Genomic DNA, 15344 nt, shown 5'->3' with positions numbered 1-15344 from the left:
TTAGCAATATTTATAAATAGCTTCAAAACTTAGCCTAGTAGCTCCTTAAAGAAACAGCTGATTCCAGGGCTGAGGCAGGGTAAATACAAGATGACCCTGGAAAATATTATGGCCCCAGATACTAAGAAAGTGCTCAAATAAAGAATGGGAGCATATTGAAATGATGAGAGCCAGTTGAAAGGAGTTCCTAATGCCCAAAGATGAAACCATTTGAGCAACAAAGTGAATTCTGAGAGTATTGTGTTATGGCCCATAAAATAAAATAAATATCTTTGAGTCCATATGAAATAAGCAATTGAATAAATAAATAAATGGAGAAGTGACAGCTCTTCCCTATAGGAAAAAATTCTAATTTCTAAATGCAAAAAGAATGAGAGAAATAACAAGTCACTATTAAGCAAATACCACAGTAATAAATAGGTAATAAGCAGGAAATATTCACTGATGAATGCTAAAATTAGTAGGCAAAAGTTTGAAGAGAAACAAGATATTTGCATAGTCTCAAAGTATCTCCCCTAAGATATCATTACAAAGGGAAACTTTTTAACTTTACAGTGGAAAATCCAACTGTAATCAAGGTTAATATCCCCAGAAATAAGATATCATCTATCCCCTGATATGATGCACTGAGAAGGGTTCATTTCATTTTGGTCATATTCTTGACAAAAAAAATGCATAACCTCAATCTAATTAGGAGAACTTCAGACAAGCACAAATTGAGAGATAATCTACAAAAAAACTGACTGTACACCTCAAGAGTGTCAAAGTTATGACAGATAAGGGAACATTGAGTAACTCACAAATTGGAGATGATTAAAGAGACATGATATCTGAACACAAAATGGGATCCTGAAACAGAAAAAGGACATTAGTGGAAAAACCAGTGATACCCTAAAAGATATTTGGTTTAGTTAATAGAATTGTATCAATGTTAATTTCCTGGATTTAATTACTAACTATAGTTATGTAAGATATTAACATGGCAAGGTGGACAAAAGGTATACAGGAACTCTTCGTACTGTTTTTGCAATTATTCTTTAGGTACAAAATTATCTCAAAATAAAGAGCTAAAAAATAGCAAAATGAATGTTTTCTTTTATATTTATTTTTCTATGCTTTCTAAGCTACCCTAAAAAATAAGTATTAATTTTATAATTAGGAAAAATATACTTACCAGATTATATTATTATTCATCTTATTACTGTCAGATGAATAAAATTATTGAATAAGCATTACTGAGTCAATGATCGAATGAATTATGCATATTAGGTATAAAAATCTTTGATGTAATTATTTTCAATCAAAAGGAAAAATATTAAGCCAATAATAACAATAATTGCTATTATTTTTGTCATTACTCCTAAAAGTATAACATATATATAAATGCATGGGTTCATAATTATGTAGGTAATATGTACAGAATTCACTGATTCTCACAAACCCATGAGGTAGATGCTATTATTGTTATCATCCCTATTTTATAGATAAGAAAAGTGAGGCTTTGAACCGCTAGGCAACTTGCCAAAGTTGGCATACCCACTAATTAGAACAGTTAGAACTGTATGACTTCAGAGTTTCAGTTCTTGACAACTGGTGTCTACTAGTGTTGCTGCCTAATAACCCATGATATGTATAAAAAGGACTTTCCATGCCCTTGACTCTGTGAGAGCAGCACAAAATTGTCTGAAGTAGACTCTACTTTTAAGAATCTAGCACTCTAATTGAGGAAACAAGTTATATATGTGTGTATTTAAATGTAAGTAAAAATAGTTTTGTATACATATATAAATTGCAAAGTGATATGTAATATGTAATAAATGCTAAATGAGTAAAACAGGCAGTAAGAACTTAATTTTCTAATCCATTATGATTTATTTTAAAAAAGGTCACTTTATTTTATTGCAAAATTTGGTCTCCTAGCATTCCCACAAGTAAAATAATTCAAAGACATAATTTTTTATTTTGTTATTTTTTTAAGGTAAAGATTCTCAAACTTTCATGATCATAAGAATCACCTAGGGGCTTCCCTGGTGGCACAGTGGTTGAGAGTCCACCTGCCGATGCAGGGGACACAGCTTTGTGCCCCGGTCCGGGAAGATCCCATATGCCGCGGAGCGGCTGGGCCCGTGAGCCATGGCCGCTGAGCCTGCGTGTCCAGAGCCTGTGCTCCGCAGCGGGAGAGGCCATAACAGTGAGAGGCCCGCGTACCGCAAAAAAAAAAAAAAAAGAAAAAAAAGAATCACCTAGAGAGTTCTTTAAATTGTTTGTTTATTGGCACCACCCCTTTGATATTCTAAGCCTATAAGCTTGAGTAAGACCCAGAACTTGGGTTTTTAATGAGTTCTCCTGTTGATTCTGATGCAAGTGGTCTTTGAGTTTAAGGTTTTAAGGTTTGGGGGGAAAAAATATCAAAATTTTGCATCTACTAGAGATGCTCTGTAAAATTACATAAAAATCAGATTTTTTTACAGGCTTTATACTATGAAGTTATATGTTAATGAAACATAAAGTGGATAGTATGCAATCAAATCACAAATCATATTATATATTAGGTCTGTGTCTTGCTGTCTGCATTTCTTTTTCATTTTTAAACTATATTCTTGTGTCTGAGAAAATCAAAAAGAGTTTGAAGAGGCTTATTACCAGAGCAGCTTAAATATCAACAGAAAATCCCCACTGTATTTATGAAAGAAGCAGCATGAATCTCATGATAATTAAATGTGCTTCGTAAGCAGAGCTGTGTTTTACAGTAGTTGTTATATATCTAACTACTTTTTATGGCACTTGCTTTCTGGAATTTGACTAGGTCATCATCTCTGATATCAAACCCTCATTGTCAAAAAGAAGAAAATAGTCATTAGGAAGCAATAGCCTTCTCTGAATAATTTTGGTTTTGCAGGATAAGCAAGAAGAAGCAGAGGTACAAATAAACGTTGGAGGAACCCAGGCAACCTAACACATTCAATATGGAATGGGAAAATTCTTTCAAAACTTGCTTATTAGATCCTTAGAGCATAATTTTCATGATGAATGAGCAATTCTTGATGATACTGATAATATAAGAACTTTATCACTAAATCAAAACTATACAGAGTCCTTGGCTATTATACATTCTCACTCTATCCCACCGAGTCTGTAGATTAAACTCCATTTTTGCCATCTGAGAAAACCTCTGGAGTTCTGAACGATTTGGAATTGGGCCTAAGCTTAATATAGAAACTTCTATACAAATGGCACCTCAGGAATTTTTGTGTCATCCTTGATACAGTACATAGAAGTCCTCACTAAAACAAATAAAACTAGAAAACACTACTACAAGAAATTAAAGATCTAAATATATGGAGAGACAGTTCACATATACGTTTGGAAGACCCAATATTGTCAAGAAGGTAATTCTCCCCAAATTGATCTATAAATTCAAAGCAATCAGTTGCTATTAAGACCCTTGTAGGCTTTTCATAGCAATCAACAAGTGGGCCCTAAAATTTATATGGAAATGTAGGACCTAGACTAGCCAAAACAACTTTGAAAAAGAAGAACAAAGTTGAAGGGTTTATACTACCTGATTTCAAATTTTACTATAAAGCTTCAATAATCAGACAGTGTGGTATTAGGGTAAGGATATTCACATAGATGAACAGACAGAAGTCAGCATCCAAAAAAATAACTTTATAGTCGATTTAATTTCAACAAAGCTGCCAAGACAATTCAACGGAGAAAGGTGGTCTTTTCAACAAATGGTTCTAGGACAATTGGATATCTATATATTTTTTTAAAAAAGCAAAAACAATAAAGAGGACTTAACTCTTATCTCACACCATACACAAAAACTAACTCAGAATGGATCATTCATCTACATGTAGGAGCTGAAACTATAAAACTTCTAGAAAAAAACATACAAAAGAATTTTGTGACCTTGGTCTAGGCAAAGTTCTTAAATTCAACACCAAAAGCACAATCAGTAAAAGAAAAAATTAATAAATTGCACATCATCAAAATTAAGAAAACTTTTGTGTTTCAAAGGTCACCATTAAGAAAGTTAAAAGACAAGGCCAGACAGTGAGAACACATTTGCAAATCATATTTCTGACAAGAATCCTTTATCCAAAATATATTTTTAAAAAAAACTCTTACAAGTCAAGAAGATGATAACCAATTTTTTAAATGGGCAAAAGATTTAATAGACATTTCATCAAAGAAGAGATACAAATGGCTAATAAGCACGTAAAAAGTTAGTGCTATTGACTGGGTATTTGTGTTCCCAAAAAATTCAGATGTTGAAACCTAATCTCCAGTGTGATGGTATTAGAAGATAAGGCCTTTGGGATTAGTACCCTTATGAAAGAGGCCCAGACAGCTCTCTTCCCACCTCCACAGTGAGAACATGCTAAAAGATGGCTATCTATGAACCAGGAAAGGGCTCTCACCAGGTATCAAATCTGCCAATTCTTGGTCTTGGACTTCCCAGTCTCCAGAATTGTGCCAAATAAATTTCTGTTGTTAGTAAACCACCCAGTCTATTGTGTTTTGTTACAGTAACCCCAATGGACTAAGACAATTAGTCACTATGAAAATGCAAATCGAAATCACAGCAGCATACTTCACACTCAGAATGGATTTACTAAAAACAAAACAAAACAAAACCAGAAAATACAAAGTGTTGGCAAAAATGTGCAAAACCAAAACCCTTATACAGCTAATTGTAAAATGGCACAGTTTTGGGACTTCCCTGGTGGTGTAGTGGTTAAGAATCTGCCTGCCAATGCAGGGGACACTGGTTCGCTCCCTGGTCTGGGAAGATCCCATATGCCTGGAGCAACTAAGCCTGTGAGCCACAACTACTGAGCCCGTGTGCTGCAATTATTAAAGCCCACGTGCCTAGAGCCTGTGCTCCACAACAAGAGAAGCCACCACAATGAGAAGCCCATGCACCACAAAGAAGAGTCGCCCCCGCTCGCCGCAACTAGAGAAAGCTGCCGTGCAGCAAGGAAGACCCAATACAGCCAAAAAATAAAAAACAAATAAATTTTTTTAAAAGGTTTAAAAAAATGTTAATAATTGATGTTTTCTTTGTAGTTAGACTTACTATACCATACAGTAACATAATATTTTATGAGGCTAGACCAACAATGACTTTAAAAAATGTTAGTAACACAAAATAAGCTTTAATGCTTCTTAGAAACTTAGTTGCTTGATTTTCCTTATGTTAAAGTTTAAACAGTATCAAGAGAAATTTATAAAGGTGATTCAGAGAAGAAATAACAACTTGACCCAAGTTAAATAGTTCTCTTCCTCTCTTACACATAACATGTGCCGTACACTCTATTAACTCAGATTTGAAGATACATTTTCAAAAGACCTCTGGGTCTACAGATAGTTTGCTGAAACCCTGGCCAACCTCAGCATTATTATCACAAAGAGAATAAATTCTGTGGAAGAGACTATCTCGGTGTGTGTTTGTGTGTGTGTGTGAAGTTATTTTTAACTTTTATGAGTATTTTATTTGCCCTTTCCTTGATTTATATAAATATGAATGATACAAGCATTGTTTAGATCCTCAACTTTCTCCCTGTTAGTGCTAATGGCTAAATAACAACTTACTTTTTCTTACATAAAATTGATCATTTTGCAGTGCACAATTCAGTGGTGTTTAGTACTTTCACAATGTTGTGCGACCATCACCACTATCTACTTCCAGAGCATTTCCATCACTCCAAAAAGAAACCCCATAGCTGTTAGCAGTCATTCTCAATTCTCCACTACACCCCAAGCCCCGGCAACCATTAACCTACTTTAGTCTCCAAGAATTTGCCTATTACGGACATTTCAATAAATGGAATCATGCAATATGTGGCCTACAATGCCTTACATTTTATAGCACCTTGTTTCACAGTACTTTCATTTTTGAAGAGGTAGATATGAAAGCCCACTTTATAATGTGATTCCTATTTATTTTCTAATTGGCTTTAATTTAAAAGAATCGAGCCACTTTTTAGTTAGGTGCAATATTTTTAAATCCTAGCTCAGTATTTATTAGCTATGTGAACCTGGGTAACTTATTCAGTCCTCTGAGCATCAGTTTCTCATCTGTCAAGGCTAGATAATATTAGCAACCTTTCAGGATTATCATAAAGACTAGAGATATTTGTGCTTAGCACAAGCCTGAGACAATACCTATTACTACTTCACAAAGACTAATTACCATCATTATTTTAATTCAGTACTCATCTGTTTACTCTATGCTAGAATAGGACAGTGGAAAGAATGATGAACTGGGAATCAAGATGGGGGCTCTAGACCAAGCTCTTCCATTAACTAGTATAAGTGCCTGCCCTTAAATACATGTCCTTATCTCTTTGATGTTCAGTTTCATCATCTGTAAATTAAGAAGTCAGTCTAAAATCTAGTCTCCAATTGATTGCTACAGTCCTTCTCTGACCAAAACATATATGATTGTACAAAATAGATGCATTATATACTAGTTATTCCCTTTTCCTAAATAAGAGCAACACACCCCCAAGGAGTATCTGAGACAACTGTTTCAAGTGGAAGAATATATTAGAACTTTAATTTACATTTATCTAACAATAAATAAACTTAACTACTATTTACTATACAGATTGAAAGTTGTATCTTCACAGAAAGCCAAATGATCAAGTGTCATGTATCCTATGAGATATGAGAAGGGAAGAGTGGCAGCTTCTCTACATAGAGAAAGGGGTTGAGAGTGGCACCCACATGTCTCCATTCACTTGAAGCACCTTGCAATGCACTGTAGTCTATCTATACCCAGTTTAGACTTCTGAAACAACTCATTCCAAGGTTAGAAAGAAATGACACATTGGAAGTGTGATTATTTTTCTGGCCATGCTCTCTGACTATTTGAGTTCTTTTTTTTTTTTTTTTTGCTAAAAATTTTTTTAATTAAATATATTTGAGTTCTAAAGGATGTAAGGATGTCACCATCATTACTATTACATATAGTCTCCATATATACCCATCTCAAAGAGCTTATAACAATGATTAAATATCTGAAGAGAAAATAGCAGTCTCTCAAAGAGTTAAATGGACCCCTATCTCTAGATTAGCTACATTGTGAGGTCCATGTGGACAGGGCTTTTCTCTGTCTTATTCATTGCTGTAACCCCATCACCAAGAACATGTTTGGCCAACAGCAGGCATTTAATAAGTGAATGAATCTTCTGAACCTTGCTTGTTCCATTGCTTCAGACAGAACAGTTAGGTGCTACCAGGCTGTACTCTGAGCCTAGAAGAATTGAATGTCCTAACCCTTAGAGTGATTAGGGCCTACAGATGCAATGAGGCCTTGTCCAGCAAAAGAAAATAATCTCCAAAGCTCCCTAAAAAGGACTGAGAGAAAAAGGAACATGTCAGCGCCTCCTTCACACAAACTCTTAAGATGTACCTTAGGTATACTAAATTAAGGTAAACATTGGAGGCTTAAAAGGAATCTATTCCACCCTACCACTTAGGTCAGGATTAATACATTCACTCACTTGGCATACTTATCCATTCTTATAATTTTTATTTCTCTCTTACTCCTCTATTTACCTACCTCTGACTGCTTCTGCCCCATATCTAATCTTGGTTTTTAATGCCTTTCTAAATGGCTTTCCAACCATACTACAAAGTTTCCATAGCTATAATTAATCCCACCTTCCACCTCCACTGTACAGTGTTTTCCAGTGTTCCATTTCCCCACTTTTCCTTCTTAGCAAATAGTACTGATAAGCCATCTTTCATAAAAGCCTGAAACTTAGAATTTATCTCAATGCCTGTATTTCCATCAACAATTAAAATAGCAGCTAACTTTATTGAGAACTTACTAAATACCAGCTACTTCCCATAGATTATTTTATTTACTCATCACAAAACACAAGAGATAAGTACCATCTCCTTCCCATTTTTCAGCTGAAGAAACTAAGGCTTAATCACCCACCCAAGACTATACAGCATGTAAACAGCAGTGCTGGAACCTACAAGACTTTGTTTTAAAATATTATGTCATAGCGCCTTTCACATTATTACTTGCAAAGTCATCTGATTAATTTTCTAAAAAAGACCCCTAAACTATTTCTTCCTTTCTCTTCCAAGCATAGAAACTCCAGCCGAGGATCTGATTATGATAGGCCTGGTTAATAATGCAATGTTAAAAAAATACTGCTTTTTTTTCTGAACTAGTTTTAGAAGACCTATATTGTAGTTCTGGCTTCATCACTTAGACATGTTATTCAAACTCCCTGTGCCTCCATTCCTTATACTTAAAATTAAGACAATAAAATCTGCTTTACTCAACATGATTTTTTTGAGGGGAAAAAAAAAGGCCATAAAAGCAATTAAGGGAGTTGAAAATACTATACAAGTATAAAAATAAGCCACTAATTCAACAACCTTTCTAGCCTGTCAGGTTTATTTTCCTTATAATGAACTGCTAACATGATTCTCTCTTGCCATTAAACTATGTAATTATTTTGTGCTGGCCATTGTCCACATGAATTGCACACTTTTGACTCTTCAAAAATGTCCATCCAACTTACTGCAGACCTTCTTTTCCAGCCAAACTTGTATTTTCTCTACTCTTTTAAGCCACAAACTGATTGCCCATCTAGCCCAATAATGTCATCATCTTCTAAATCTTTCCAGTTAATCCTCATTTGGTCCTAAACCCTTTAAATATTCCCCACAAGGGGCAATTCATATGCCACATCAAACTGACTTCAGCCTGCTTTTCTAGGACAACTTCCAAACCCCTTCCCCATAAAAATGAGTTTTTTCTTATATCTTAATCTTCCTTAAATCTCCATTCCCCAATTCCTGTGTATGTAGTTCCTCTCTCTCATCTAGGGTACAATAATACTCTGACATTCTTGACACTCTTTATTCTGAGTACCCACAGAATCCTAATTTATGTTTCTATTCAAGTTTGGGAATACAGACAAATCTTTTAGTCTCATTTTTGTAAAATAACTCCACTTTGATCTGTAAAGAAATGTCTCTACTTTTAAGCAGGCAAGCTAAGTGGCATGCTTTCCTTTTTTCCCCCTCTCTGACACTGCCCCTGCCTTTTATTTAGGCTCCATTCTTGGTGGTGACTCCTGCATTATTCTCATCTCCCTGCTTCCCTCCCTGCCCAAGACTGGCGTCCTGAGGAGAACTGGGCATGCTCAGTAGCCACAGCCAATTCCGGGACGCGAACTGGAATCTTTTACAGATTTTGAGCCCGGCAGGAGAGGTAAGGCCCTAAAAATACTGTGGCCCAGAATTTGCTCACACCCCCTGGGGAATGATTTGATTGAAAGATGTGTTCAAAGCCTAGCAATGGACTCAGAAACGGACAGCTTGCCGCCAGTCTCTAGTCTGCAAGGTGGGTCACCAACCTGAGTAACAGAGAGCTGAGAACAGCCCCTTGGCCTGGTTTGGTGCAGGGAGGAGATTTCTGCTGTCCTGAGCTGTGACAGCGCTGATAGATGGCTGGAAGCTAGCGTGTGGCATCTCTTTTGCATCAAGAAAATGTTGTTGTTGTTGTTTTCTTTTTTTCCATGAATACAGCAACATCAGCTGCTCTAGGCTGAGAAAGGATGTGTCTGAAGAACTACAAAGTCTGTGAGCCAGTCAGAGATTGTGGAGAGGAGAGGCAAATCAACTACTCGCCCAAGAACTCACCCTAGATCTAGGGAGGCAGCTTATGACCCGGAGATAAACAGGCTATTTCTAAATGACAGTTCAGGAACATTTCAGATATTCAAAACTGAATTGTGTGCCTGCCCCCCAAAATACATACCTTCTTTGTATGTGAGCCATGACAACATTTCCCTTTGAGAGAAACTGACAGCACACACAGACACACACACACACACACACACACACACACACACACACACACACAAATGGTCCTTCAGTTCTCCTTTCCCCTGGTTTCTGCAGAGACTAAATCTCTAGAGCTACAACAGCAGCAGATTCCCTTACCTCACTGTCAGGGGGATGAGGCACGGGGAGGAAATTTACCACAGAAGAAACATGATAAAAAGGGGGCTTCTTTGCAGGGGCTTGACTGCATAGCCCAACAGAGAGACAGGCAGTAACAGACAGGGAAAGAGACACACAGCTGTCCCTGCTGCTAAACCTAGCCCTCTCTTCAAACAGCAGCAAACATGAGACATTTCATCATGGTAGTGCATCCATATTGAGAAGGGGGAAAAAAATCATGTGCTTTGCGTTATGCATTTCAGTCACCCGAGATGGGAGGAGACCCCTGTCCGTATGTCGTGGGAGCTATCCACCACCCCAAAAGTACACTCGCTGAACCTGGCTAGCAGACCACTTGCCTGACAGGTTTCGCTGCAAACGCTGTTAATCTACGTGACAGCAGGTTGTCTCTTACCGTAGGCAGCAGCGGCTCCATTTGGGCTCCCTGGTCTTTAATCTCCATGCTTTGTAATGCCTCTGGAATAAGCACCTTTCTCTGCAGTGTCTTCAGTACCTTACACTCAGCCCAGCACTCGCTCTGCTTAGTATTCGGATCAGGTAGCTCTGAAGCAGGAGGCAATTGCACACTCCAGCTCACCAGAGTCACATGGCTCCTACTCACTCGGGCGGCTGGCCAGGTTTTGCACTGAACGCTTTGGATCCCTGGGCCGGTAAGAGAGATTTCCCAAGCCCGGTATCACTGCCCACACCTGGCTACTTGTATAAAGTACAGTCTGCAATGCTGCAAGTCTGATGGACACTAAGAATCTCTCATAAGATGCTAACCTCTTATATAGACTAGTCCAACGTGGACTCCAACCAGCTCAGCCAGATTTTGACACTTTGAGACAATTCACTTTATTCCCAGAAACCCATAGGAGACAAAATTCAAACAAGATGACGTCAATAGGCTTACTAGGTATACTGCTCTGAGTACCTGGGTGTTTAAAGACACATGAGATGACATCAAAATTGATATGTCTTAGTGAGACTGAACTATGCACTAACAAAAAAAAATCAGCATTTAAGTCATTGTTGACAGTAAGAATTCGGCACACAGATACTTTCAATATTTTAATTGTGAGAAACTTAGATAAGTCACACACTGTTACAAATAAAATATATTTTTCTACGATTTTGCAACAAAAATAACAGGGAAAGAAAAGTATTTTGAGAGTAGCAACGATCAAGATACTACAGAATTTTTTTTTTAACTTCTTTATTGGAGTATAATTGCTTTACAATGGTGTGTTAGTTTCTGCTGTATAACAAAGTGAATCAGCTCTATGTATACATATATGTCCATATCTCCTCCCTCTTGCGTCTCCCTCCCACCCTCCCTATCCCACCCCTCTAGGTGGTCACAAAGCACCGAGCTGATCTCCCTGTGCTATGCGGCTGCTTCCCACTAGCTATCTGTTTTACATTTGGTAGTGTGTATATGTCCATGCCACTCTCTCACTTCGTCCCAGCTTACCCTTCCCCCTCCCCGTGTCCTCAAGTCCATTCTCTACATCTGTGTTTTTATTCCTGTCCTGCCACCAGGTTCATCAGAACCTTTTTTTTTTTTAGATTCCATATGTATGCGTTAGCATACGATATTAGTTTTTCTCTTTCTGACTTACTTCACTCTGTATGACAGTCTCTAGGTCCATCCACCTCACTATAAATAATTCAATTTCGTTTCTTTTTATGGCTGAGTAATATTCCATTGTATATATGTGCCACATCTTCTTTATCCATTCATCGTGGATGGACACTTAGGTTGCTTCCATGTCCTGGCTATTGTAAATAGAGCTGCAATGAACATTGTGGTACATGACTCTTTTTGAATTATGGTTTTCTCAGGGTATGTGCCCAGTAGTGGGATTGCTGGGTCATATGGTAGTTATATTTGTAGTTTTTTAAGGACCCTCCATATTGTTCTCCATAGTGGCTAAATCAATTTACATTCCCACCAACAGTGAAAGAGGGTTCCCTTTTCTCCACACCCTCTCCAGCATTTATTGTTTGTAGAGTTTTTGACGATGGCCATTCTGACTGGTGTGAGGTAATACCTCATTGTAGTTTTGACTTGCATTTCTCTAATGATTAGTGATGTTGAGCATCCTTTCATGTGTTTGTTGGCAATCTGTATATCTCCTTTGGAGAAATGTCTATTTAGGTCTTCTGCCCATTTTTGGTTTGGTTTGGGTTGTTTGTTTTTTTGACATTGAGCTTCATGAGCTGCTTGTATATTTTGGAGATTAATCCTTTGTCAGTTGCTTCATTTGCAAATATTTTCTCCCATTCTGAGGGTTGTCTTTTTGTCTTGTTTATGGTTTCCTTTGCTGTGCAAAAGCTTTTAAGTTTCTTTACATCCCACTTGTTTATTTTTGTTTTTATTTCCATTTCCCTAGGAGGTGGGGCAAAAAGGATCTTGCTGTGATTTATGTCAGAGAGTGTTCTGCCTATGTTTTCCTCTAACAGTTTGATAGTGTCTAGCCTTACATTTAGGTCTTTAATCCATTTTGAGTTTATTTTTGTGTACGGTGTTAGGAAGTGTGCTAATTTCATTCTTTTACATGTAGCTGTCCAGTTTTCCCAGTAACACTTAGTGAAGAGGCTGTCTTTTTTCCATTGTATATTCTTGCCTCCTTTATCAAAGATAAGGTGACCATAGGTGTGTGGGTTTATCTCTGGGCTTTCTATCCTGTTCCATTGATCTATATTTCTGTTTTTGTGCCAGTACCATACTGTCTTGATTACTGTAACTTTGTAGTATAGTCTGAAGTCAGGGAGCCCGATTCCTCCAGCTCTGTTTTTCGTTCTCAAGATTGCTTTGGCTATTCGGGGTCTTTTGTGTTTCCATATAAATTGTGAATTTTTTTGTTCTAGTTCTGTGAAAAAATGCCATTGGTAGTTTGATAGGGATTGCACTGAATCTGTAGATTGCTTTGAGTAGTAGAGTCATTTTCACAATATTGATTCTTCCAATCCAAGAACATGGTATATCTCTCCATCTGTTTGTATCATCTTTAATTTGTTTCATCAGTGTCTTATAGTTTTCTGCATACAGGTCTTTTGTCTGTGTAGGTAGGTTTCTTCCTAGGTATTTTAGTCTTTTTGTTGCAGTGGTAAATGGGAGTGTTTCCTTAATTTCTCTTTCATATTTTTCATCATTAGTGTATAGGAATGCAAAGATACTAAAGAACTTTGAAAAGAATGAATCTGAACAAAAGTGTCCGAAGGACATACCCTTTTGCTTTACAAATCTCAGCAAAAGAGAGGTGGGGGATTCTCTAAGAGAAAAAGTCAGGTCAAGAAGCTCTTTTGTAGGAAAAGTAGTTGATAATGATTTTTGAGTGACTATACATATTTGCTAAGGTAATGAAGCCATATATCATTGGACCCCAGACCAAGAGTATGGAGGTTACAAATGGACAGGGGTTAGAAGATGATGACAAAATTATTAAGATAGCTTATTTTAAATAAGAAAAATTTCACCAGATTTTAAAACCCTTCATCAACGGAGTGAATATTAAATTATCTTCAGCAACACACAAAAATTTTCCATAATGCTCGTCACAGGTGGAATTATAGACAACTTATACCTGTTTTCCTTCTCAATACAATTCCTTATAATATAAACTTCTATTATTTTATAATAAGAAAATATTTTATTCTTGAAGCCTAATGATTAATATATTTGAGTTACAACTTCGTGCAGAGCACATTGAGATGATACCAAGGACTTAAATAACAAGATGTCTGATTAGGAATTTACTAATTTGGGGCTGAACTTGACTTTCTACCATGAACGGATGAATAAAAGCTCCCTTCTCACTCAAATGACCATAATAGATAATCACATACAACTGATTAGAATAAAAATAACTTCTATTTAGAAAGATTATTTCTATCTCATTAGGAAATCCTAAGTCACCCAGTTTATATTTGTTCAAAAAGAATTTAAATATAACTAGAAAAAAGTCTGATTCTTTCTTCCAAAAGTCAAAATAAAAAATAAGATAGTATTTTAAGTTACTTTTAATCAGTATTTTCCTACAATGTATATTATTAAACCATATAGGCACTTTGTTGAAACAACCATTTCTTGAGTGCTTAATATAAGCTAGAGCTACTATTTCTACCAGTATAATAAGACTTACCCAGAGTTTCAATAGCAGATGTTCTACTTCTAAAGATCAAGAAAGCCTGTGTCTCTAACGGTCTCTGATCCAAGATGTTGAATGCTAACCTAGCAAAAATAGAGAAAGAGAAACTGATCCTCATTTAATCCACTACCTCTATCTTACAACACCAGGCTTTAAAATTAAGGTCCATAACCTGAGAGAATACATCCAACAAGTTCCAGTAAAGGAGTATTGATAACTTCGAGGAATAAAATCATCACTAGGTAGTAGAATTTTTACTAGCAAAACCATAGAATTTAACAGATAGGCTTTTGTGGATCAACTTCTCCATTGATTTTCAAACTCAAGAGGTGAAGGGAACAGAAGGCAGGGAAGAGGAAATCCAAATTGCATGATCAGCTTTTTTTCAACTACATAAATTCTGCCTTGGAGATGCTGATATGTCCTTAGTGGAAGCTAGAAGAAGAAGTAGCTGGGAATATACTTTTTGAAAAATACTCCCATGTAACGTTCATATTTCTCCAAGTCCAAAGCTCTATCCACTATAGTCAAGTTTCCTTGGATCCTAGGTGAAAAAATGCATTCCTATTTAGCCTGTTCTTATTTAGAATTCCAATGAGATTTTATTAGAAGAATTTGACAGCCACAACTTCAAACACCAAATTAAATATTGCAAGGCTGAATTTGTCCAAGGAACTGAACGTTCCAGACATTCTGCTGGAATAAGACAATAGTCTGATTTTCATTCAATCAGTCCTACTATGTGTGTGGCACTGTGCTACTGATGCTATTTCCTATTATACCCAGCAATATTAAAGTGGAATTTTCCTCTCTGAGGAATGAAATAAAAGTAGTGATCGGCCAGAAGCCAACCATACAGAGAGGAATTACAGAAAACACTAAACACAAGGGCCACCTTCCTCTCCAGCTGCTCATGTTGTGGCCAGTAAGAAAGGAACACAACCACCATGGTGTGCTTCCTTCCTTGATCTGTCCTGCATCCTGGGACTCTTGCTGACCTCAATTTTTATTAATCTCCCAAGTATGCAAGTCAGCATGCATCCAATATCCTTTCAGTGCCTACTTCCTTTTGCTATTTTAAGCCTGGGGGTTAAGATATGCACATTAATGCAATGTTTATCTTAGAGAAGAAGCCATCTAATAGTAGTTGTATTGGAAGAAGACACTGGATTCTAAAGATTACTGCCAACACTAGTATTT

At 36.8% G+C, this 15344-nt stretch overlaps 1 protein-coding gene across 2 annotated transcripts in view; it reads right to left on the bottom strand.

The window, feature by feature from the left end:
• Window positions 1-10641, bottom strand: part of SLC4A10 (solute carrier family 4 member 10) — a 312534-nt gene extending 301893 nt beyond the window's left edge. The window contains exon 1 of one of the 2 annotated variants that reach the window (XM_033412564.2): window positions 10403-10641. In XM_033412564.2, coding sequence (XP_033268455.1) covers window positions 10403-10450 — 48 coding nt within the window. In that variant the 5' untranslated portion in view covers window positions 10451-10641. The remainder of the gene's footprint in view (window positions 1-10402) is intronic. The other variant, XM_033412571.2, reaches the window with a different exon arrangement.
• Window positions 10642-15344: the final 4703 nt, after the last annotated feature.

The sequence above is a fragment of the Orcinus orca genome, chromosome 7 (assembly GCF_937001465.1).
Source record: "Orcinus orca chromosome 7, mOrcOrc1.1, whole genome shotgun sequence".
Classification (NCBI taxonomy): Eukaryota; Metazoa; Chordata; class Mammalia; order Artiodactyla; family Delphinidae; genus Orcinus; species Orcinus orca.
This window is presented reverse-complemented; position numbering and strand designations above follow the sequence as displayed.